This window comes from Heptranchias perlo, chromosome 1 (genome assembly GCF_035084215.1).
Source record: "Heptranchias perlo isolate sHepPer1 chromosome 1, sHepPer1.hap1, whole genome shotgun sequence".
NCBI classification, from domain to species: Eukaryota; Metazoa; Chordata; class Chondrichthyes; order Hexanchiformes; family Hexanchidae; genus Heptranchias; species Heptranchias perlo.
Window position 1 is genome coordinate 170903922 of NC_090325.1, and position 24505 is coordinate 170928426.

The following is a 24505-nucleotide window of genomic DNA, read 5'->3' on the forward strand; positions in this document are numbered from 1 at the left end:
GATACTCAGAAAAGGAAAAAAAACAGGAAAAAAAAGTCTGTACATGTATCTTTCTTCATTGTGGTTAGTTGTACAATCGTTGCTTTTTTATTTTAGTTTTACTTTAGTGTCCTGTTCATTAGTCAATTTGTTCTTCTAATCACACTGCATCAATAAATCTTTCTGGAAAAATGATTTTCCAGCTAAAATTCACTAAAGTCTTCAAGTTTAAAAATCTGCTTATTTCAGTGGAATAAATTGCTGGCAGACAATTAAGATTTCTGGAAAGCGAGGGTTTTTTTTTGCTTCACCAACAAGGCATTGTGCACCCCACCCTTTAGTCCTCAGACACTGGCCTTTTATGCATCTCTCCAGTTGCTTTGAATTATATTCTCCTGCTTGAACGGTGTTTTCAAAGATGGGTGAATATTATAAACTACATTGAAGTGATGCAACCGTGTGTGTGTGCCTCCTTTACTCAGTGGAACTCGCTACCACATGGAGTGGTTGTGACAAATAGCATAGATACATTTAAGGGGAAGCTAGATATGTACATGAGGGAGAACGGAATAGACGGATATATTGATAGGGTGAGATGGAAGTATAAAAAGAGTGTGGTGCATAAACACCGACTGGCCTATTTCTGTGCTGTTAATTTTATGATGAACAGTTGATCCAAGGTACATTTTTTTTGTATAGCCAGCAAATGACTGTATTGTACTGCAAGAACAAGCATTCTCAATTGTTGATCTAATCTAGAACCTATTATGTGTCAACTGAAGGATACTGCATTTGAAATAAAATACAGCAACTATGCTTGATAATGAGTCAAACCAAAATTTATCTCCATGCACTTCCTAAGTCAATTATATTTTGAAGGAAAGTACAGTCGTATTTTTCTTGAGGTTGTCCAGTGGTTCATTGCTGTACAATGGTCTGCTGTTATTGGACCAGCATTTCTTAAGTGGTTGTACTTCATTGGCATATTTTTACTACTTTTGTGGCATTTTATAATGTGGGGAAGTGAATAATTCAACTTGGTACTATAACCACACATTTTTAAATTTTATTATTTCTGGTAATGGTTTTCATGTTTTGAGTCTAATTGCTCAACAGAGATCATGATCCAAGTTGAAAACCAGTACAGTTGTGTTTGGAGAAAAAACATTTTGTTTTTCACTTCCAAAGACAATTTTCTAGACTTCCCTTGTTTAGAACTTTTATTTGGATCCTTAAAAGTCACCTTGAAGGATAGTAAAACTTAAGCATACATAATTACTCTTATTTTCTTTTAAAACTTTTTAGCTAACAAGCATAAGTGGGTACCACTGCACCTGGAGGAAGTGAAACAAGATGGGCAAGAGCGGCCTAGCTCACGTAACAGTTCGCGCTCTCAGTCAGATACAACACGATCGCTACAAAACAACAAAAGAAATGATTATTCAAGAAGTAAGTGACCTGAATGTTTTTTTTTGTTAAAAGGTATAATTCAATTTTGTAATGCTTGCTTATATTGGACCTAGGGTTGCATTATACAGGAGCTCCACAATCAACTGATTGTCAGGGACATAGGTTGCACACTCTTGCTTTCCTTGTCTCACTGATATCAGCAATTAGAATATTTACATTTTCCAATTGTCAACAAATCACTGATAATAGAGGCTTTCTGTTGGCCCCAAAATTCAACTTGTTTTTTGTAATATGGACTCAAATATGGAAGAAGAAAAATGCACTCTGCACTTAGGAACATTGGAACAGGAGTAGGCCATTCAGCCCCTCATGCCTGCTCCACCATTTGATAAGATCATGGCGGATCTGTGATCTAACTCCATATACCTGCCTTTGGCCCATATCCCTTAATACCTTTGATTGCCAAAAAGCTATCTATCTCACATTTAAATTTAGCAATTGAGCTAGTATCAATTGCCGTTTGCGGAAGAGAGTTCCAAACTTCTACCACCCTTTGTGTGTAGAAATGTTTTCTAATCTCGCTCCTGAAAGGTCTGGCTCTAATTTTTAGACTGTGCCCCCTCCTCCTAGAATCCCCAACCAGCAGAAATAGTTTCTCTCTATCCACCCTATCCGTTCCCCTTAATATCTTAAAAACTTTGATTAGATCACCCCTTAACCTTCTAAACTCCAAAGAATACAACCCCAATTTGTGTAATCTCTCCTCGTAACTTAACCCTTGAAGTCCAGGTATCATTCTAGTAAACCTACGCTGCACTCCCTCCAAGGCCAATATGTCCTTCCGAAGGTGCGGTGCCAGAACTGCTCACAGTACTCCAGGTGCGGTCTAACCAGGGTTTTGTATAGCTGCAGCATAACTTCTGCCCCCTTGTACTCTAGTCCTCTAGATATAAAGGCCAGCATTCCATTAGCCTTATTGATTATTTTCTGCACCTGTTCATGACACTTCAATGATCTATGTACCTGAACCCCTAACTCCCTTTATACATGATGTGGAGATGCCGGTGATGGACTGGGGTTGACAATTGTAAACAATTTTACAACACCAAGTTATAGTCCAGCAATTTTATTTTAAATTCACAAGCTTTCGGAGGCTACCTCCTTCCTCAGGTGAACGATGTGGAAATGAAATCCTCGAAATGAAGTCGCATTTATAATTCACAGAACAATGCTTGGTGATAACAGACAGTTTTTTCAACTGCCCGTTGCCAAGGCAATCAGTGTGCAGACAGACAGGTGTTACCTGCCAGGTCTCAGAATATACAAATCACCAAAAAAAAACAACAAACAAAAGAAAAACAGAGATAGAGAGGTAGAAACATTGCTGTCTTTTCTATGTTTCTACCTCTCTATCTCTGTTTTTCTTTTGTTTGTTTTTTTTTGGTGATTTGTATATTCTGAGACCTGGCAGGTAACACCTGTCTGTCTGCACACTGATTGCCTTGGCAACGGGCAGTTGAAAAAACTGTCTGTTATCACCAAGCATTGTTCTGTGAATTATAAATGCGACTTCATTTCGAGGATTTCATTTCCACATCGTTCACCTGAGGAAGGAGGTAGCCTCTGAAAGCTTGTGATTTTAAAATAAAATTGCTGGACTATAACTTGGTGTTGTAAAATTGTTTACAATTCCCTTTATACATCCATTGCTTTTAACTTTTTACCATTTAGAAAGTACCCTGTTCTATCCTTTTTTGATCCAAAGTGGATGACCTCACATTTGTCTACATTGAATTCCATTTGCCACAGTTTTGCCCATTCACCTAATCTATCAATATCCCTTTGTAATTTTATGTTTTCATCTACACTGCTTACAATGCCACCAATCATTGTGTCATCAGCGAACTTAGATATGAGACTTTCTATGCCTTCATCTAAGTAGTTAATAAATATTGTGAATAATTGAGGCCCCAAGACAGATCCCTGCGGGACCTTATCAAATGCCTTCTGGAAGTCCATATAAATAACATCCATTGACATTCCCCTGTCCACTACTTTAGTCACCCCTTCAAAAAATTCCATCAGGTTTGTCAGGCACGACCTACCTTTCACAAATCCATGCTGGCTCTGTCTGATTAACTGAAAATTCTCGGTGTTCAGTCACCCTATCCTTAATTATAGACTCCAGCATTTTCCCCACAACAGATGTTAAGCTAACTGGTCTATAATTCCCTGGTTTCCCCCCCTCTCCTTTCTTAAAAAGCAGAGTGACATGTACCATGCTTTCCGGAGTTCATAGCACACAAAACAAAAGTGCTACCGTTATGTAATCTGTTCAGACTCATTTCTTTACTCATTCTCTCAACATACTTTTTAAAAATCACTCAATTTTAGCTTGAGTAAATCTTTTAGAATTTGTTCTCTAGCTTTTCAAAGAATTCTGAAAAACAACTGAGCAGAAACCACTAGAAGCTGAAGAAAAATATCCAGCAGTTCAGTTAACTAATTGGTGTTGATTCATCCTGGGAAATTGTACACCTGCTCGAACTGAACAATCTCCATGCAGCTAACAGTGTCACAGTTCTTCGGAATAATATGACACCTTTTGGGAGAGGTCACGGCCATCAAAACTTGAATGAAGGCACTAAAATACATGACGATTCAATGGATACATTTTATTAACTTATAAAAAAAAAACTTTTTGTTTTCGTTTAGATCCTTGTTTGGACATTAGAATTTTTTTTGAGGGGGAAATAGATTTTTTTCAGAAAGCTTGCTGAGCAATTTGTTGGGGGGAAAGATAATGCAACATCTAGTATTATAGGGAGCTGTTACGGGTCAGTGATCATGATTGTTGGAAACATTAGTGTATGCTGCATGACTAAACAGCTAAATGTCGACATTTTTTACATTGGAATTTCCATAGGAAATGTTTACAGAGCAGTTTTCAGTGAAGCATGTGACCCACCTAAGAGTTTTAATAAGTAAATTGGAGTGATGGGCAGTGATGAGGCCTTTGAGTTGGTGATAAATCATTTAAACTAGGTTTCCCATCACAGCTAATGAATGGTGTAAAAATATCACAATGTGGATGAAATTTCATGGCCATTTTCTTAGAAACAGCACTTGAATAATACTAAACTCATTTTTGTAAAGGTTGGCGCCGAGATGACAAGCGTGATAGAGACAGAAGAGATGACGCTGATGAGGTTGGCAGTGTTGGAAGTGAGGGTGGTGGTGTGCGGGGGAGTTTCAGAGGGCGAGGAAGAGGTAGAGGTCGAGGAAGAGGACGTGGCAGGGGAAACTCGCGAGGTAGGTATATTTGAACTGTATTTGCATATCAATTCTATCTATTCCTGTTGGCATTGCCAGATGAATGCCTTCAAAATAGTTTGTTTCAAAGATACAGTAAGTAATGTTAAAAGTAACTTGATAAGTCTTTTGGCTTACTATTGTGTTGTACCTCAGAATACAGTTGTTCCCATGATCTCTACAAGATGACTTTTTGATCTCCCCTGAGAGGTATGAAATGGAAGCAAGGCACTACTCTTCAGGGAGGGATTCTGAAAAATAAATCAGTTTTTTTGCTTTTGTTTTACAGTTCTCTTCCTTTCTCCCTCCTCCTGAAGGCATTGATTCATGCAAGGTTTGCATGTGCCACTTCCTGTCTGCTACCTTGTATAAATAGTAGCAGTTGTTCACGTAAATGCCTCAACAGTAACGTTTGGCAGGCCCTTTCTAGAGGGTATCAAAGCTGAGCCTGATTCTGTCCTCACATGCCCACACAAACATGTGGCCACCCTGGCAGAGAGCAAACAGGGAATTGATCTTAGGGGTCTTCGCTTGGCATGACTGAACTCCACAAACAGCTTAACTGAGCCATTGGGGCACCATTCCGGCATTTCTAAATGGATGTCTTATGGTTTAGGAACAGATTACTTGCCTGTCTTCAAGGGGAATGATGAATGAGTCATGGCTAGAGCTACTGGTTTATGTTGAGTGAAAAGGTCAAATTTTTATTATGAGATTACAAGATTTTCTAGGATATTTGCTAGTGTTTTGGCATCACGATCTGCATTTCCATTCATTTTCTTTCTGACAAATACAAACCAGTGCTTATTCATGGCTAGAAATGGAAGAATTAATTATTCCAAAAAGGGTTAGCATAGGTAAATATGTGTAGATTTTTGACAGATTACTCTGAAGGGAGAATATTTTTAAAATTCCAGAAGTAGTTACTTTATGATATTATTGCACAATGTTTCATAAGTATTTCTCTGAGGAAATTCCATTTTATTGGAGCAAATCAGGGTTTCCATCACACTCTGCTATAATACTTCTGGTCTGAGAAACTGAAAGTAGTAGTGTAATGAACAGTATGAAGGAACAACCTTTGTTAGGGCAAGTGAAAAATACACACAGTATTGTAGTGTTGTATTTCATTAAATGATGTATATTGAATACAGAAATTCATTTAGTCCCATGAAATAGTTGTATGCACATGGCATGCCTGGGAGGTGAAGCTAGTTACGATAAGATGTAACTTTCAACTATGAACGTAAATTTCATTGACACAACTGATTTAGATTACTTTTTTTCCTTAGTGACTTACGATTACCCATATGGGTACAAGCATTCGTATGACACATCTGACCAATATATACCAGAGTACAACACTAACATGATGTACTATTATGATGATGGAAGTGGAGCACAGATGTACACAGTGGATGAAACCTTACTGAAGGAGTACATAAAACGACAAATGTATGTGAACATTTCTTATGCTGCTATGGCAATGCTTTCCTGATGACAAGCTGGGAAGTATTTTAACATTGGTAATATTTTTTTTTAGCGAATATTACTTCAGTACTGAAAACCTGGAAAGAGACTTTTTTCTAAGGCGAAAGATGGATGAACAAGGTTTTCTACCTATTTCCCTGATTGCCAGTTTCCACCGGGTACAGGCTCTAACCACAGATGTAAATCTCATTTTGGAGGTAATGTCTTTTAATGTTTCTGTAATGTGAAGTGCGGGAAATGGGTGCTGAATTTTAAGTGCATGTTTTTTCCTGGCCGTCCTTCCACCCGCCGTAAACTTGAACTCATCCAAAACTCTGATGCCCATATCCTAACTCGCAGCAAGTCCCATTCACTCATCAACCCTGTGCTCGCTGACCTACGTTGGCTCCTAGTCCAGCAATGCCTCTGTTTTAAAATTTTCATCCTTGTTTTCAGATCCTTCCATGGCCTCGCCCCTCCCTAGCTCTGTAACCTCCTACAACCCTCCGAGATCTCTGCACTCCAATTCTGGCCTCTTGCGCATCTGCGATTTTCATCGCTCCACCATTGGCAGCTATGCCTTCAGCTGCCTAGGCCCTAAGCTCTGGAATTCCTGCCCCGAGCCCCCTCTATCTCTCCTTCTTTGAGACGCTCCATAAAACCTACCTGTTTGACCAAGCTTTTGATCACCTGTCCTAATATCTCCTTATGTGACTCAGTGTCAAATTTTGTGAAGCACCTTGGGACGTTTTACTACATTAAAGGTGCTATATAAATGCAAGTTGTTGTAAGCTAACAAATTAATAGTAGCACTTTTTTTTAAAAGGGGAGTAAATGTCACTTTTAATCATCTGACTGAGAAAAAATGATTTATTAAGCCATTGAAACATTGAGTTTCCCACAATGAATTGCTGTAATTTTTGGAGTACAATGACTTGTGTAGGGAAATGTGGCAACAATGCCTCACAACCAACAATGAGATCAATGACTGGTTAATCTTTTGTGGTGGTATTAGTTGAGAGACTTTTGATGGTATTGGTTGAGGGGGGAATGATGTCTAGGACACCAGGTGAATTCCCTGCTGTTTGAATAATGCTATGGAATCTTAAATGATCACCTCAACAGGTAGGCATGGTTTCATCTTTCATCCTAAGGACAGCACTCTGATAATGCAGCACCTTACTGAATTACTGTACTGGAGTTTCAGCCTAGATTATGTGCTCAAATCCTGTTGCAAGTCTGAGGGGGAAGAGTGATGCCAACTGATAGCCATTACACTAAAATGTAGTGACACCACATAGTGCAAAGTTGTAGCTTATAGCATTGTTGAAGTTCCCAAAATTTTGAGCTGCCACTTGGAAAAATGCCTGGTATTTCCAGTAGACATGTAAGTGATGTAACACAAGTAAAAGGGAATGTTTCTATTGTAAACTGCTTTCCTCATTCTTAAAATTATACATTTTTTAAAAAAAAGCTCAAAGCTCTAATATTTCTAAAGAAAATGGCATATTATACATGTGTATGGCATGCAACATTCTTCTCTGAAACAATATATAAGCCACAGTGGTATTTAAATTCTTCTAACTGCCATAAAAAGATATGAAATGCCATTATCTCACTAGTAGAAAAATTGCTGAGGAGACTATCCGTTTAATGTCTGTAATTGCCCCTTATGCCGCTGAACATGAGGGCTTGTTCTGAATTGCAACCTGAGCTCTTTTTTTCTCCTAAGTAACAATCCTGACCCTTGTCTACTCACCAGAAAATGTTCTTATTCGTTGTTTGGGTTCTTTGCCTTTCTTAAAAAAATAATCAATTTAGTTACTTGCAGTTCTAAGAGAGTTCTGTGGTAGCTTTTGAAATTTGCTTAATTTCAGAAGTTTGACAAAGCTTGGTTTTTCATCATCATTGCCACTTGGTCAATACTTTGTTTCAAATATGTTGGTTCAAATTTGTGTCAAATATAATTGATCCTTTCCAGCATTCAATACTTATAACACTTGTCTTATGACAATATGCAGCTGCCTTCTCCTGACTTGGGAAAAGCTATCCTGGCCACAAGTATGTCCAACCTTAATTCCCTAAAGGGGAGGGGGCAGGGGCAGGGGCAGGGCCAGGGACAGGGGAAGTCCAAAAGTTCCAGTCCTGCTAAGCAGTAGACCTGCAGGTTTATTTATGCATTTATCCTCTAATAGTGAAGATTATTCGCACTGTTTAGAAGAAATTATGTCAAGTGCATAATGTAAAATTATTCTCACTGAGGTACTAATAATTTAAATGAGTGTCTTTCGTAGAACAATAGAAGTTTACAGTACAGAAGGAAGCTATTCAGCCCCTTGTCTATACCAGCTCTAAATTAGAGCCACCCAAAACTAATTCCACTGCCATGTTCTCTCCCCATACCTCTGTGTCTTCCCCTGCTTCAAATATTTATCCACTTTTTCCTTAGAAGATGTAATGACCTCTGCCTCGGCTACTTTCTGTGACGGCGTTCCATGCTGTACCCACTCTCTTTGCTTTAAGAAATTTCTCCGAACCCTCCCCTTCACTTGGCAACCTCCAGAGGTGCCAACTAACAGCATGGTTCTTGAGAGGGTTAGTTTAAAGCCACAGGTTTCAGTAGGAAATGGTGACAATATCCCTGATGTACAAGAAAAAAAAGAAGCACTTTGTTTTACAAAGCCAAATTCAGGGATTTTACCGTAGCCTTTTTCTTATTTTAAGGAGATCCAACTTTCTCCATTCTTCACCTGAAGGTGACTTATGCTCAACTCCCTGACATTAATAGAATTTCATTCAGTTTATGCTAAATTGTAGGATTCTCACATGTTGACATTGAAGTGTATTAGTAGCTAAATTGCACAGGACAGGAGCCTTTTATGTAGATTGACCAAAATCTTTGATTCTATGTAGGCATAGGATTTCCAAAGAAAAATCTAACATCTAAAATCTCCCTTGGGAATAAAAATTTGGATAAACCTAGCAGGGCACCTTCTCTACTTGAGTAGTAGGTGCTTCTTCGGCAAATGTGTGCAGGGTTCTCTTTTAAGATCACATACAGGATAGCTGGATGTAGCTGTCTGGAGCAGTGTATATTTTCACTATGCAGTACTGTTTCAACTTAACAGAGCAGGACAAGCATTGTAATGGTGTCTGCTGGTCTAAGTACATAGGTTCTTTCGTCCCCCTATAGTTTTTATAATAATGTTGCGTGTTCCTATTTGTGACGGTTGAACAATTGAGGAAGAATGTTGGATTGCTATAGATATGGTCTTCCTCATTTTTTTGAAATAAGTTCAATTTCCATGTAACAAGCTCCTGTTATAGCCTTGCCCTTTGTTTTGTTTCTGATTTTGAGTCACTTGGAGCTGCTCTGCCATTATCTTTTAGTGGCTTCGCTGCTTTAGACTATGGTGCTGCTTTAGATTATGGTACTGCTTCCAGTTAGAGTTGTGGGCATAGTTCAGAAAGAGGACTTCTATGCATCAGTCATCACCTGAGTACCAAATCTGAATTTGTTGTAGAGGTGTTTTTGAGGATATCTCGCCAACATCCTGGTTTGTATGTGGGGGTTGAACTCATGTCAAAGAAGGAAATAGACCATATCTGTAATAAATAATCTAAAATCTTAATGGGTGGGCTTTCCAAAATTGCATACTCTGCTTTTCTGAAAAGATTTCTCTGAAGGCTCAGTTGATGAAGTCAGTGTGAAAAACTTTACCTTTAGTAATAGCAAACACCAAGCTCAATTTATTCACCCACTTGTGAATTCAGAGCAGAGAAACTGGTCTTTAAGCCATGTGAAAGTGATTATCTTGCTGTCATGCCTGCATTGGAGAGGGAGGGGTTTGAATTCTCTAATTGTAGTTTGGAAGTCGTATGGCCCAGTGCATTAGAAAAATATACATGAAAATAGCGAAGCACTCAAATGAAATGTAAAATGTGTGTCAGATCAGACAAAGTAACAAAAGCCAACAATGAGAGAAAATGCCTGTGGAAACTTGTCCTCCTGGTACGTTTAAAACTCATCACAGCACCTAATTGTATGTTGAATAACCCCAATGCTTTGCCATCTATTAACTTGCTTGGTAAATTATTCTAAACATTTGCATTTATTTACGTTGTCTGAAAGTGTAAGAACAAAATATGTAATGGCGTGGGTTGTCTCCTCCCCCTCATTTTTGATCTTTTTAATCCTTTAATTGTTGGAAAATTCTTCATATTTGAGGTGAACTTAATTGGAACTACCTTCCTAAGATCTTTTATTTTTTATTGTTTATCATATAAATCTTCTAGTCTGTTTACTGATACCATTGTTGTGTTTTCAAAATCAATTAGGCTTTAAAAGGGAGCACGGAGGTACAAATCGTGGACCAGAAAATGAGGAAAAAGGAAAGTCCTGAAAAATGGCCAATTCCAGGCCCACCTGTTTCTGACGTTCCAAGAACTGACTTTTCCCGTTTAATTAACTGCCCAGAATTTGTACCTGGACAGATGTACAGCTCTCAAACTGGTAATCATACTGTAAATCTTTCAATTAAAACATTGGTCCCAACATCATTGATAATACATGCCGCTTGAGTGTCGGGCAGTTGAGCTGCTGCTGTTTCTTCGTGCTATCATCTCTGATTTGAGTCCATGCACTGGTCTCAACTTGCAGCCCCAAGTATGACAAATTATCTTGGTATACAGCAAGGCTATTGGACATATCTGCAATGTAACATGCCTTGACTTAGTATAAATTGCCACATTATCTATCTTTACCCTACAGCATGTATGTTTGCTATAGACTAAGGAAGGAGAGACATTGGCCTTGGAAGTCGCCTTCCCTCACTGCTGAAAAATAATGCATGGAGGCAAGTGGCTGTGATGACACGGCAAATATTGAAGGAAAATAGTAGTTCCATATTGGACATACTTCCTTTTTTGTTTGTCACAAGAGTGTGATTAAGAAACACTCTAGCATTTTCATTTTTATATTAGAAAAGATCTGCCTAGTTTACCAACTGGCTTATGCATTGTTTCTGAACACTCTTCTCTTCCCCCTCCCCTGCTGCTTTGTACCACCACTGTGTTTCCTCCCTCAGCTGGAAGAAAGAGATGCTTTGAAACTTCTCTGGTTGACAAAAGTGCTACTCTGTCAGGCGGGTCTTGCTGCCTTTTTGATGCTGCTTACTGGCCCAATCAAAAAACTAATAGAATAGTTCAGATTAGGGAAGTACTGTAACTGAATCAAGTTCTCTGGGGTAACTACAGAGCTGGAGATTCAACTTCCATTGATTTTTTTTTTTAACTAAAAGAAGCTTTTCTGATCAGCTTTCGGACTATTTCAGACATTGTAGATGTTTGGTCTCTTTGTAGTTGTACTTAAGACAGGCTTCGCTGTACTTTCTCCACAGTTTTTGGAAGTTCAAGGTTAACCAATTTTTAAATCTGCATGTTCTGGTCTCCATACTATTAAAAAGGATATTGAAGCACTGGAGAAAATGCAGAAAAGATCTACATGGGTGTTATCAGAATTGAGAGGATGCGACTTTCAGGAAAGAATGAGCAGTCTGTAATTCTTTGGAAAAGAGAATAAAAGGAGACTTGATACAGATCTTTTTAAAATTTTTGAAGGGGTTCTATGGTGTTGACGTGGAAAAACGGTTTTGACTTGTTATGGGGCATAAATATAACGTAACCAGTATCAAACAAAGAATTTAGGAGGAATTTTTTTTAACACACCGTTGTAAGAATATGGAACTCGCTGCCAGGTGGAATAGTTGAAGCAGATAGCATTGACACATTTAAGGGAAGGCTTAAGGCATACTTGAGGGCACAGGGGATAGAGGGATATGGGGCAGGGTGTGTAGAGGTAATTAAAATATGAGGATGCTTATGTGGAGTATAATACTGGCATAGACCACTTGGCCGAATGGCCTGTTTCTGTGCTGTAGATTCTGTGTAATAATCCTATATTGTGAAACAAAAAGTATTGAAAAAAAAATGTTGGCTCCATGATTTTCAGAATCTGCTCCTAGTTCCCCTAGGGTGGGAAGTCCTGTTGATGCAAAGAAAAATGTTGAGACCAGTAATCTTCAGACAATGTCTAAGGGGCTTTCTACAAGTTTGCCTGATCTGGAATCTGATCCTTGGATTGAAGTGAAAAAGAGACACCGTCCATCACCACTCAAACCGAAGGTATTCCTGAGTTTTACCCTCATAACTACAAGATATAAACTTCATTATAAACTAAGTTAATTGCAAAGCTCTTAGTGCCAAAACTGTTATTGTGACATCAACAGCTTATGTATATATTGTAATTGAAACTAGAGTGATGTAGGGCCTAAACTGATTTCTTAGACAAAGTATACTGTACTGCAGCATAGCTTTGACCTCCTCTTCTATGGTACAATCTTTGAGACTTATCAAATGCATGATTTTGTTTTGTTTAGTTGTCCAAACGAAAGTCTGCGATAAGGGTGTACTGTGTATTGAGACTCTTGCACATGTAAAGTTCAGAATGTAACTAGAAATTTACTTCATGGAAAAGTATTTTTGTAAGCAGCTAATTTGTTGAGTAGCAGAGTCCATCTTGAATATTTGGGTATATCTTTTCCACTTCTGTCAGTATCAAATACACTAATGTACAGTGTGATATTTTGTATTTACCACACTAACAATCTTGTCAAATAATGCAGAACTACTGGCTGTTTGTGCTTTGGGTTGGTTCTCACTGGGACCTGAGTTGAGACTATCCAAGCTCATTTCAAGTAGGGGACCCTTTGTAGCTTTTAAAGGGAAGACTTGAATCCTAACTGCACATGGACTTAGGGTCCCAGAGGTTAAATGATAGTGTGATGGCCAACAGCCCACCTAGTTTCCTTTCTCGAATTTTCAATAAATTCCCTTTTGATCTTGAGCTATTCTTTACTTTAGCATTTCTGTAATGTTTGTTTAGTTTATGCTTCATCATTTAATCAACTTGATAAAATTTGTGTAATTTAAATAGATCATCGTGTTATTTGAAATTGTAAACCTCAATTTGTTGTAGAATAGGGGTGCCCAACCAGTGGGTCAGATCACTATCACAGATAGCGAGTGGACCACGTGATTAAATCATTTATTGAGTTGGGTAGAATCTTGCTAAAACTCAATGTCTCCATCTACTTTGCCCCTTTGATGTCAATGGACCATGTCGTTTCCATCTCCTATTTTTTTCTCTTTCTTTCTCTCTTTCAGTTGCTTTCCTTTTTCTTTCTCACACTTCCATGTGCATGCTTTCTCTTTCCCACACCCACCCTCGCCTTTCCCTCGTGTGTGTATAATCGTTCAATCCTTTCGCACTCATCTGTTCTCACTTCCTCTTCCTTCACCCCTCTTCTCTCGCTTCCTCTCCTTTGTTCTCTGTCTGTCTGTCCTCTCCCTCCTTCTGTTCAGGCAGACAGTCTGAGAATCTCCTGGTTGCTGGCCTTCTGTGTGGGTTGGAAAAGGGGTGCTGGTGCAGTCATGCCAAGTAGCCCTGTGTATGCCTTTTTAAGCACTATTTTGGCTTGGTCCAAGGCTTGACAGTAATCATCCTTCCCACTCTCAGCACAGAACTATATGTTTAGTGAGGTGAGCCCTATGAATGAACAGTGATTAACTCAGAACACCCACTGGTCGAAACAGCTGATCTGGTAAAAGTAACATTCAAACATTACTGCTGGATGGATGGTGTGCCTCACGCTCACAGCAGCACTGCTGTCCCCGCTATGAGTCTGCACCTGCAGTATCGTGGATTCTTGAGGATGGTCCCTGCTAGCTGCTGGGAATATGCAGTGCATGTCAGCCCAGTGCTCTCCTACTGAGAGAGCTGGCAGATCACCTGTTTGTTTTGGTGGGCTTTTCAATCGGGAGATGCTTAGCAGCCTGTTTGAAATCATGGCACAGGTTGGACGTTGGTTTGTCACCTCATTTTAATGCAAAAAGTAATTGAACCACATTTTGATCTACAAAGCTTGTGCAGTGATGCTGTTGGAGGTGGTATTAACAGGGATCTAATTAACTGTAGGTTTCTTAAGGTCTCCCTGTGATCAACCCACTTTTTTACTGAATTACAAAAAACAAGTTACATAACTTTGAGTTTATATTCACACTTAATTGTTTTTGTTCCACAAAAGCTCCATTCCTTACCACTCTAGCTTCTCCCCTGTCCTTGCTAGGCTCATCTTCTGAGATTCACCACCTGCTTCAATACCCTCTCCACCCAGCTCCTGATCATTAAACTATCTTTCCTTCACTAACATTTAATGTCTCCCTTTGCACAGGCATTGTTCTCCTTCCCGTTAAAAATTCTATCATCATTCCCCTTTTTCAAAAAGCCCACTCATGACCCCTGCCCTCCCAAATTATTGCCCTCTAACCTCTCTTCTTTCCAAGGTCCTTGAATGCATTGTCCTCACCCCCACTTTGACTGAAACCCTTGTCCAAACTTTTCTTCTTTCTAGATGTAACTTCTCCAATGTTCTCCTTCCATTTTTGACCCAACTGAATCTGAAGTTCATGGATCTGTTTTTGAAAATTAATTTCCAATGGAATGAAATTACAAAAACTGATCAGTTTAACATTTAAAACACAATACTGTGGTAGAGAAATAAACAGCAAGACAATAAGATTGTAAGAGAAAACGAGGCACAGGCAGACTAGGAGAATAAAAATGTTCAAAAAGAGACCCTTTCCACCACTACTCCCTCCCCGAGTGACTGAAACGTGCAGGTAATAGATTCTTAGAGTAAATAATTGTGACAAATTGGACAAATAAAGTTTTTCTTTGTGTTACATTACACACTAAAGGTACAACAAAAATATTAGAACGTGGTAACATAACTGTGCATGAACCTTAGGACATAAATCATACTACAAAAAACTTTAAAATATTAGGTTGTTTGAATATTCAGAGCACTTTGCACAAGTGTCTCAGATTTTGTTTCCTTGCTTTTCAAGTTTGTAGGTTGAGACGTGCTGCCAGCTTTGTAGCTTTCTATCACAGCAAACGTGATATCTGAAAATTCCATTCACACCAAGATTATAATCCTAAAATTTCACCTCTAGCTGTGCTGGATACAGTATTCACTGAAAACCATAAATTTCCATGGTTGCTACCATGCGAGAGATCAGTTGGCCCATCTTAGCTCGTCCATCCAGAATAAAAGAACTAGATTGCCCCCATCAACACCATCTAATTGGCTCCTAAGTGAGTCAAAAGTTTTTCTGTCACTATCCTATCTTCACTACTATCTTTTCATTACTGTTTGCACAAAATAGTTCTTGTCATCTGTGCTGAACTTTCTTTTCACCAGTTTTAACGCATGTCCATTAGTTCTAGTATCCTTTTAAAAGCAGGCATTCATTCAGTATTGATATCTGAGAGAAGTAGACTTTTTTGCAAGGAGAAAGTGCATTGCAACCTTTGAATTGTTCCTTGCATTGCCTTGGACTCTAATTTTTTTTTCTCCAAATTATTATAGTCTTGACTGAGTTCTTCATGGATTTTTTTTGGTACAATCTTGGGGCCTCTGCATGAAAAATCACATTGTACAAGGGCTAAATAAAGTAATTGATCTGTCATGAGTGCTTTTTTAAAAAAAAACTTGAAATTCTAATCTCATTCAAATTGATGATATCTAAGGCTCATGATTTTTCAAATTAATAAATTTCACAAGGCCTTACCAATTATTTGTAATGTCTGCAACCCTCACATGCCTTAAAATGTACAGCCTGTGCATACCCTAAAAATGGATAATTTTAGTCATGGCAACACCCTAATTCAGAAAGGTTTTTTCACTTAATTTCCTCTTCGCTTCTCCCACCAAAGGAATTTAAAAAACACTTTTTATAAAGCCCATAGTAGATAATAGGAAACAATGGAAAATATTTATGTAATTGTAGAATAGTTTGTCTTAAGTGTCCAAAGGAGTTCAGCTTTCTTTACTCTGGTCTAGGATATTTTGTTTTCTCTTAAATGGACTTTGACAATCTCCAAACACTGCAGGAGTAGGATGATCGGGTACACGTTCCGGTGGGGGTGGGGAAGGCAATTGTGACAACATCCCTTCAAAACATTTTGATGCCAGTGACATTAATGGTCATTAATGTGACTCTTCCCATTCCTGTGGTATGTGGGGCAGGTTTTGATTTTGAAGCACCAGTTTCACCCAGCAATCAGGAAAATGTTGGAATTCCTCAGTGTCTGGCCTAGAGCCAGCTATTACACAATACTCAAAGCATAGACAGGCTTCAGCAGTATCAGATGCCCACTGATGGTGCTTTGCATGCCTTCCTCCAAGCTGGGCTCCTGCCTTTCATAACTCAATTGTCCAAAACTCCACTGTATTCACCCTGTTCCCTGCTCCATCTTTGGTGGCAAAGCTTTCAGCCATCTCTGCCTTATTCTCTGAAACACTTTTCCCTAAACTCCTCTGCCTCGCTACCCAGTTCCCTGCCTTTGAAAGCCATTTCAAAACCAGCTCTTTGATGAGGCTTTTGGTCATTTTGTCATTTTTCTACATTAAAGGTGCTATATGCATACAAATTGTTATCCAAGCATGATCTATCCTGGAGAAATCTGATAGAGCCTGTTAATGTCTCGAGGCTGTTATTCAGAGCCACCTATACTGCAAAACTAGACACGTCTGGTGCTCTGCTTCCTCTTGCAGAACTCTGCCTGAAGGGCCTTATTTGATACTCTTTGGGCTCAATAGCACTGTGTTGCATTAGAGGTGAATTATTTGTGTTAAATATAAATTGCAGTTTAATGGTGCTTACCTGTCATAGAAATTTACGGTCATATAGAATCTTACAGCACAGGAGGCAGCCATTCGTGCCTGTGTCTGCTCTTTGAAAGAACTATCCAATTAGTCCCACTCCCCTGCTCTTTCCCCATAGCCCTGCAATTTTCTCCCCCTCAAGTATTTATCCAATTCCCTTTTGAATCTTATTATTGAATCTGCTTCCGCCACCCTTTCAGGCAATCCAAATCATCGTAACTCACTGCATAAGAAATTTCTTCTCCTCTCCCCTCTGGCTCTTTTGCCAATTACCTTAAATCTGTGTCCTCTGGTTACTGATCCTTCTGCCAGTGGAAACAGTTTCTCCTTATTTACTCTGTCAAAACCCTTCATGATTTTGAACACCTCTAATAAACCTTCTCCAGTCTAAGGAGAAGAATCCCAGCTTCTCTAGTCTCTCCACATAACTGAAGTCCCTCATCCCTGGTATCATTCTAGTAAATCTCCTCTGCACCCTCTGTAAAAGGCATCAACATTTCTTGTGAATCAGCAATACATGGTCAATCTAATTTCTGAAATATTGAAACAATGAATGGTCCAGACATAAGTATTTAAGGTTTTTACTTGTGTTATCAAGACAAACCAACTCTGCGCTTTATTTTTCTACCAAAAGATAAATGTATATTTTATAAACTATGAAAACTAATTGTTTAATCTTGCTGATTTGTAGGAGAGTGAATCACCCAAACCTCAACAAGCTCTCAAACAGGAGCAAGAAGAGCAGGAGGAATTGGATTTTATGTTTGATGAAGAAATGGAACAGATAGAGGGACGCAAGAATACCTTCACGGATTGGTCAGATGATGACTCAGACTATGAAATTGATGATCGTGATGTGAATAAGATCCTGATTGTGACTCAGACTCCTCCGCACATGCGCAAGCATCCGGGTGGTGACCGTACAGGAAATCATGTTTCACGAGCAAAAATTACAACAGAACTGGCCAAGGCTATCAATGATGGCTTATACTACTACGAACAAGATCTTTGCATGGAAGAAAATGGGCCAGAATATTCAACAATAAAGGTGAACCTTGGTCTGGCTATATATTATTAATCTTGTTCGTTTTGGTCAATAACTATATCAAATGGAATTGTTTTGTGTGCTACGGTTGTCTCCATTGTAAAGTACTACCATCAAGTTGATGTGTTTTATTATTTTTTAAATCAAATATTCTGTGTATTAGATCCTAATCAGTGATAGCTGCTGAAAACACTATAAAATAGATAAGAACCATCATCTCTCAAAGGTGGTGGATAATGTATTGATCTGCATTTGAAAGCTCTGTACATGGCATGACAGGTTTTTCCCTCCCTGTTCTGCTGCTGGAGTTAATTGTAGATGCTGGAGGGAAGACATATATATTGCACAGTATGAAACTTTAGTCTGTCATTTTGTGTCTTTTATGAAGTCCAGTGGGATATTGCTACTAAAACCAACTGTGTGTGCTAAAATGGGCGTTGTATAATATATAAATAACACTTGTATTCAGAACAAGTAACCTTTTAAAGGTATGAAGGAAATGCTGAAATATAATTTTGCTTTTTACTCCTAGTCTGCAAGGCCAATCCAGAAGAAATACTTAATTGATTCTTTATGATCGAGTACTAATTGGGAAAAATGAGTATCCGATATTGATCTGGATTCTCAGATTGAACTTTTTTTTTATTCGTTCATGGGATGTGGGCCTCGCTGGCGAGGCCATCATTTATTGCCCATCCCTAATTGCCCTTGAGAAGGTGGTGGTGAGCCGTCCTCTTGAACCGCTGCAGTCCATGTGGTGAAGGTTCTCCCACAGTGCTGTTAGGAAGGGAGTTCCAGGATTTTGACCTGGACAACATCCAGGCTTGGGCTGATCAGTGGCAAGTAACATTCACGCCAGACAAGTGCCAGGCAATGACCATCTCCAACAAGAGAGTCTAACCACCTCCCCATGACATTCAATGGCATTACTATCGCCGAATCCCCCATCAACAACATCCTGGGGGTCACCATTGACCAAAAACTTAACAGGACCAGCTACATAAATACTGTGGCTACAAGAGCAGTTGGTTTTAGTAGCAATATCCCACTGGACTTTATAAAAGACACAAAATGACAGACTATAGTTTCATACTGTGCAATATCTATGTCTTCCCTCCAGCGTCTACAATTAACTCCAGCAGCAGAACAGGGAGGGAAAAACCTTCATACTTTTAAAAGGTTACTTGTTCTGAACTCAAAAAGGAAGGAACGGTGATATATTTCCAAGTCGAGATGGTGTGTGACTTGGAGGGGAACGTGCAGGTGGTGGTGTTCCCATATGCCTGCTGCTCTTGTCCTTCTAGGTGGTAGAGGTCGCGGGTTTGGGAGGTGCTGTTGAAGAAGCCTTGGCGAGTTACTGCAGTGCATCCTGTGGATGGTACACAGTGCGCCGGTGGTGAAGGGAGTGAATGTTTAGGGTGGTGGATGGGGTGCCAGTCAAGCGGGCTGCTTTGTCCTGGATGGTGTCGAGCTTCTTGAGTGGTGTTGGAGCTGCACTCATCCAGGCAAGTGGAGAGTATTCCATCACACTCCTGACTTTTGTGCCTTGTAGATGGTGGAATGGCTTTGGGGAGTCAGGAGGTGAGTCACTCGCCGCAGAATACCCAGCCTCTGACCTCTTGTAGCCACAGTATTTATGTAGCTGGTCCTGTTAAGTTTCTGGTCAATGGTGACCCCCAGGATGTTGATGGGGGATTTGGCGATAGTAATGCCATTGAATGTCATGGGGAGGTGGTTAGACTCTCTCTTGTTGGAGATGGTCATTGCCTGTCACTTGTATGGCGCGAATGTTACTTGCCACTTATGAGCCCAAGCCTGGATGTTGTCCAGGTCTTGCTGCTCGCGGGCTCAGACTGCTTCATTATTTGAGGGGTTGCGAATGGAACTGAACACTGTGCAATCATCAGCGAGCATCCCCATTTCTGACCTTATGATGGAGGGAGGGTCATTGATAAAGCAGCTGAAGATGGTTGGGCCTCGGACTCTGCCCTGAGGAACTCCTGCAGCAATGTCCTGGGGCTGAGATGATTGGCCTCCAACAACCACTACCATCTTCCTTTGTGTGGCGATGCCGGTGATGGACTGGGGTTGACAATTGTAAACAATTTTACAACACCAAGTTATAGTCCAGCAATTTTATTTTAAATTCACAAGCTTTCGGAGGCTTCCTCCTTCCTCAGGTGAACGTTGTTGGAAGGAACCTGAGGAAGGAGGAAGCCTCCGAAAGCTTGTGAATTTAAAATAAAATTGCTGGACTATAACTTGGTGATGTAAAATTGTTTACAATCTTCCTTTGTGCTAGGTATGACTCCAACCACTGGAGAGTTTTCCCCCTGATTCCCATTGACTTCAATTTTACTAGGGCTCCTTGGTGCCACACTCAGTCAAATGCTGCCTTGATGTCAAGGGCAGTCACTCTCCTGTAATGGCACCTGTAATTTGCTGAAATCTGTTCAGTGGGTCTCTTTTTCACTTGGGGATTGTTGGATGAGATGTTAAAACAAGGCCCCACCTCTCTTGAGAGCAGCAGGCTCCTGGCTAATATTTTTTCTCTCAGCCATTACCACCAAAAAATATTAAATGGTGCTGCTGTGACAATGGTTGTCATATTTGCCTACTAATAGTTATATTGCATGTAAAGCATTTTGGAATGTTTGAGATATGATACGGTGCTATGAAGTTTCTTTTAGTACACTTTCTGGAAGTGGAGAGATGTGTTGTGATTGAAAAATGAGCCTTAGTGTTGCGTTGTCATTGTGTGTTTTGCTCCTTTTAGTTCTTCTGAAATATGCTGTATTGCATTTATTTGCAAATATTGTTCATACAAAAAGGTTGAGTATGCGGCATCATCCCAGTCAGTAGCATGTTTTCTTTGGTTGGGATGGCACCAGACCAGCTCCCACATCAGTCCCAAAGTTATAATCTGCATTAAAGTGTATTAAGTGACATGTCCACCCCCTCTGATGTCACTAGATCAGCTCTGTGGGAGAGAGATGAGAGAAGTGAAGTTGTAGGTCTACCCCAAGGCAACAGATTAGAAATTTAATTTTTGTGTGTGTAAATAGATTGGGTGAGTACTTTGAACAAGGCTTGCTCCCCTGAAACTTCTTTCTTCTAAGATTTTAATTGTGGTTAGTGTTTTAAAATGGCAGTGTAGAGTTGGAGTATTTCAGTCGCATCATTAACCACCAATTCATATAGGTTATTAAAAATGTTGATTTTGGGCCTTTTTTTAAACCTAACACAAGTTATCAAACTTATCCAGTGTCATTGCATGTTTTACTCCTTTTAGTTCTTCTGAAATATACTGCATTGCATTTCATTGTAAATGCTAATGCCAGGGGAAATGCAGTAACCACTTTGCTCACATAATAGCCTTTGGGGCAATATCTATATCTAACTTGGAAATTTTGATCACTAGTGGATCTTCGCCATGATACAGGACCTTGGGCTCACTCTGTTCCTGTTCCCCACTGCTTCCTCACTTCAGCCTCTGGAGCAGGAGGCCAGGACTGGGAAGGAGTTGGCCTGGTTGCGAGCAACAGGGTGAAGAGCGGAGGAAGTCGGCATTACAGCCCATTTGCAGCTTAACTATATGATTCAAGCCAAATCCCATAGAGCAGGGAAGCCAGGGAGAATGAAACTTGCAGCCTGTGGCCAGTCAGTTCGAAACAAGTGAGGTTCAGAAGACGTGAGATGCAAGAGCCGCTGCCGTGGTTAGAAGAAAAAATTGACTAGTCTTTTCCTTGTTGGTCTTGTGGTCCTCTTGAACTAAACAGATAATTGGACGATTGCTTGGAATGTGGGTCCCGTGATCGCCATGGACCAATCAGCTCAGTACGTGGCTACATACATGCATAGAAGTTACAACCTGGAAACAAACCATTTTGCCCAATCGGCCCTTATGGGTTTTTACCCTCCACTTGAGCAAATGGTTCTAATCACATGTACCCATGCCCTTCAACCCCTTTTCCTTCATCCACATATCCAATCTAATGAATGTCGACATACTTTCTGCTTCAATTACTAACTCTGGAAGTGAATTTCACAGCCCCACATCGCTAAAGAAGTTTCTCCTGCCCTGTGTTCTAAATCTCTTGCATCTTGTATCTTTGGCCCCTCAATTACTGGAAACAGTTTGCTTCTATCTACCTGGTCCTATCCTTTCAGAATTTTAAGCACTTCTGTTAGGTTTAAAAAGGGCCCAAAATCACATTTTCAATAACCTAAATGAATTGGTGGTTAGAGTTGCTTGGAGAAATCCAGTTGGCAGACAGGGGAAGCATTAATGTACGGTGTTAATGGGCATACTGAATGTACTAATATGCATTTTGAAACAGAGATATCAAGCTGCTTTAAATTCCTTGACTACACATTGTGTTGTATTCAAATCTTTTCCCTCTTCTGCGATATAAAACCGATTGGAATCTTCATCCTTGCCATTACAGGCATACCAACTTTGTGAAGAAGTATTTGACAGTTTTGTACATGTACAGTAGAACCTCACTGAGTTGATCTACCAGACTTCAAAGTGGTCCATTCAGGTAGTTGAGTTAGTGCATACAGTTCACTTGCACACTGTGATTAGCAGTAGTATGTACAAAGGATCAGCAGTAGAATGGGTCACTAATGTAATAAGTGAAAGTTGAAAACAATTAGATTTAAATTTTGTTTACTCGCCAGAAACTGAAATATAGACTTTGATACAATAGTTCTCCTCAGAAATCTCCAGTTTCTGCAAGATACATTCCTTGATCCCAGCATGTGCAACTGAATTTTGCATTCTATTTAGGAGTCAGTGAGTGGTTGACTGCCTGAATAATGAACTGGGTGAGTTAATAGTACACATAAAATATATTGATTTTAAAAGACTACTTTTTAAAAAAGTATTCAGATTAGCAGGGTGGTTGATTTACAAGGCTCTACTGTAAGTCATACCAAGATGGAGAATTGTCATTTGCCCACCACATTATTGTGCTGAAAATCATACACTGCTCTTCTCGATCTCCTTTGTCCCTAAACGTAATAGGTTTGCCAACTAATACAAGCAAAAAAAGAGCAGGATTAAATTTTCAATTTCACCGACTGATGGCAATATGGCGGAATGGATTGCCCGCCCGTCTTATTTTCATCGCATTGAATTCCACTCTGCCACATCACCACCCAGCCAAAGTGAAAATACTTGATGCTGCACACATAACAATACATAAGAGTATGTTTTAACATGTATAGTATTTTCTCACAAATGAAAAGAAATCAGAATGATGTAATTCAAGTTTTCAAAACAAAAATTGTAACTGTTTTGCTTTTCTACCTACAATATAGCAAGAAATCGAGAATTTTAAGAAGTTGAATGTGATCAGTAAAGAACATTTTGATACCCTGGCACCTGAACCACCAGTCGATCCAAACCAGGAAGTGCCTCCTGCACCACCAAAGGCCCACCAAGGTAAGATCAGTATAATCTACGGCGAACCAAAATCTAAATCTTGATTAGTGTATCCTGAAGACTGGCTGATTCCAATTTCCTGTTTTTGATTTCAAGAGCAAGTTCATCTGATCATAGTTAAATTTAAGTGCACAAAAGGTGGTGGGTTACATATCTACTTGTACTACTTAAGTAAATTCTATTTCTGAGAATTGAAATAGGCTAGATCACATTTACTGCATTATATCTGTAATGCAATGGAATTGATCCCTTCTGAATTTACGGTCTTAGCATAGAAGTTTTCTATGAGATCTAGAAGATTTCACCAAAGTTTCTATTTGGCATGCTTGCAGAAAATCAGAATTGTTTTTGTGTGTATGTGTGGGTCCAAGAAGCTATAGCACTGTACAGGGATACGGTAGCATTCTGGTTATGTTACTAGTGATCCAGAGAACGCTAGTTCAAATTCTACCATGGCAGTTTGTGAATTTGAATTCAGTTTAAATAAAAACTAAATAAATCTGGAATAAAAAGTTGGTATCAGTTTTAAAAAAAACACCAACTGGTTCACTAATGCCCTTAGGGAAGGAAACCTGCCATCTATATGTGACCTCAGTCCCATAACAATGTGGTTGACTCTTAACTGTCCTACCAAGCCACTTCGTTGTATCAAACCACTACTAACAAGAATAAAACCACTCAGCTGCAACCTACGTTTCAAATTCGGACACTACAGCCCTGCAAAGTCCCCCTCACTAACATCTGGGGTCTGGTGCCAAAGTTGGGAGAGCTGTCCAACAGACTGATCAAGCAACAGCCTGACATAGTCATACTTATAGAATCATACCTATCAGCAGTGTCCCTGACTCCTCCATCACCATCCCATGATATGTCCTGTCCCACTGACAGGACAGACCCAGCAGAGGTGGGAGCACAGTGGTATACAGTTGGGTGGGAGTGACTGAGAGTTCTCAACAGTAACTCTGGACCCCATAGTCTCATGGTTTGAGGTCAAACATGGGTATGGCACCCTCCTGCTGATTAGCACCTACCACCCTCCCTCAGCCAATG

The 24505-nt window shown here is 39.6% G+C and overlaps 1 protein-coding gene across 1 annotated transcript in view; it reads left to right on the forward strand.

The window, feature by feature from the left end:
- Positions 1-24505, forward strand: part of LOC137327807 (la-related protein 1B-like) — a 110442-nt gene that overhangs the window by 56325 nt on the left and 29612 nt on the right. Inside the window, exons 5-12 of the mRNA XM_067993627.1 lie at positions 1285-1428; positions 4546-4701; positions 5994-6156; positions 6245-6389; positions 10510-10684; positions 12182-12354; positions 17653-18009; positions 23332-23455. Coding sequence (XP_067849728.1) covers positions 1285-1428; positions 4546-4701; positions 5994-6156; positions 6245-6389; positions 10510-10684; positions 12182-12354; positions 17653-18009; positions 23332-23455 — 1437 coding nt within the window. The remainder of the gene's footprint in view (positions 1-1284; positions 1429-4545; positions 4702-5993; positions 6157-6244; positions 6390-10509; positions 10685-12181; positions 12355-17652; positions 18010-23331; positions 23456-24505) is intronic.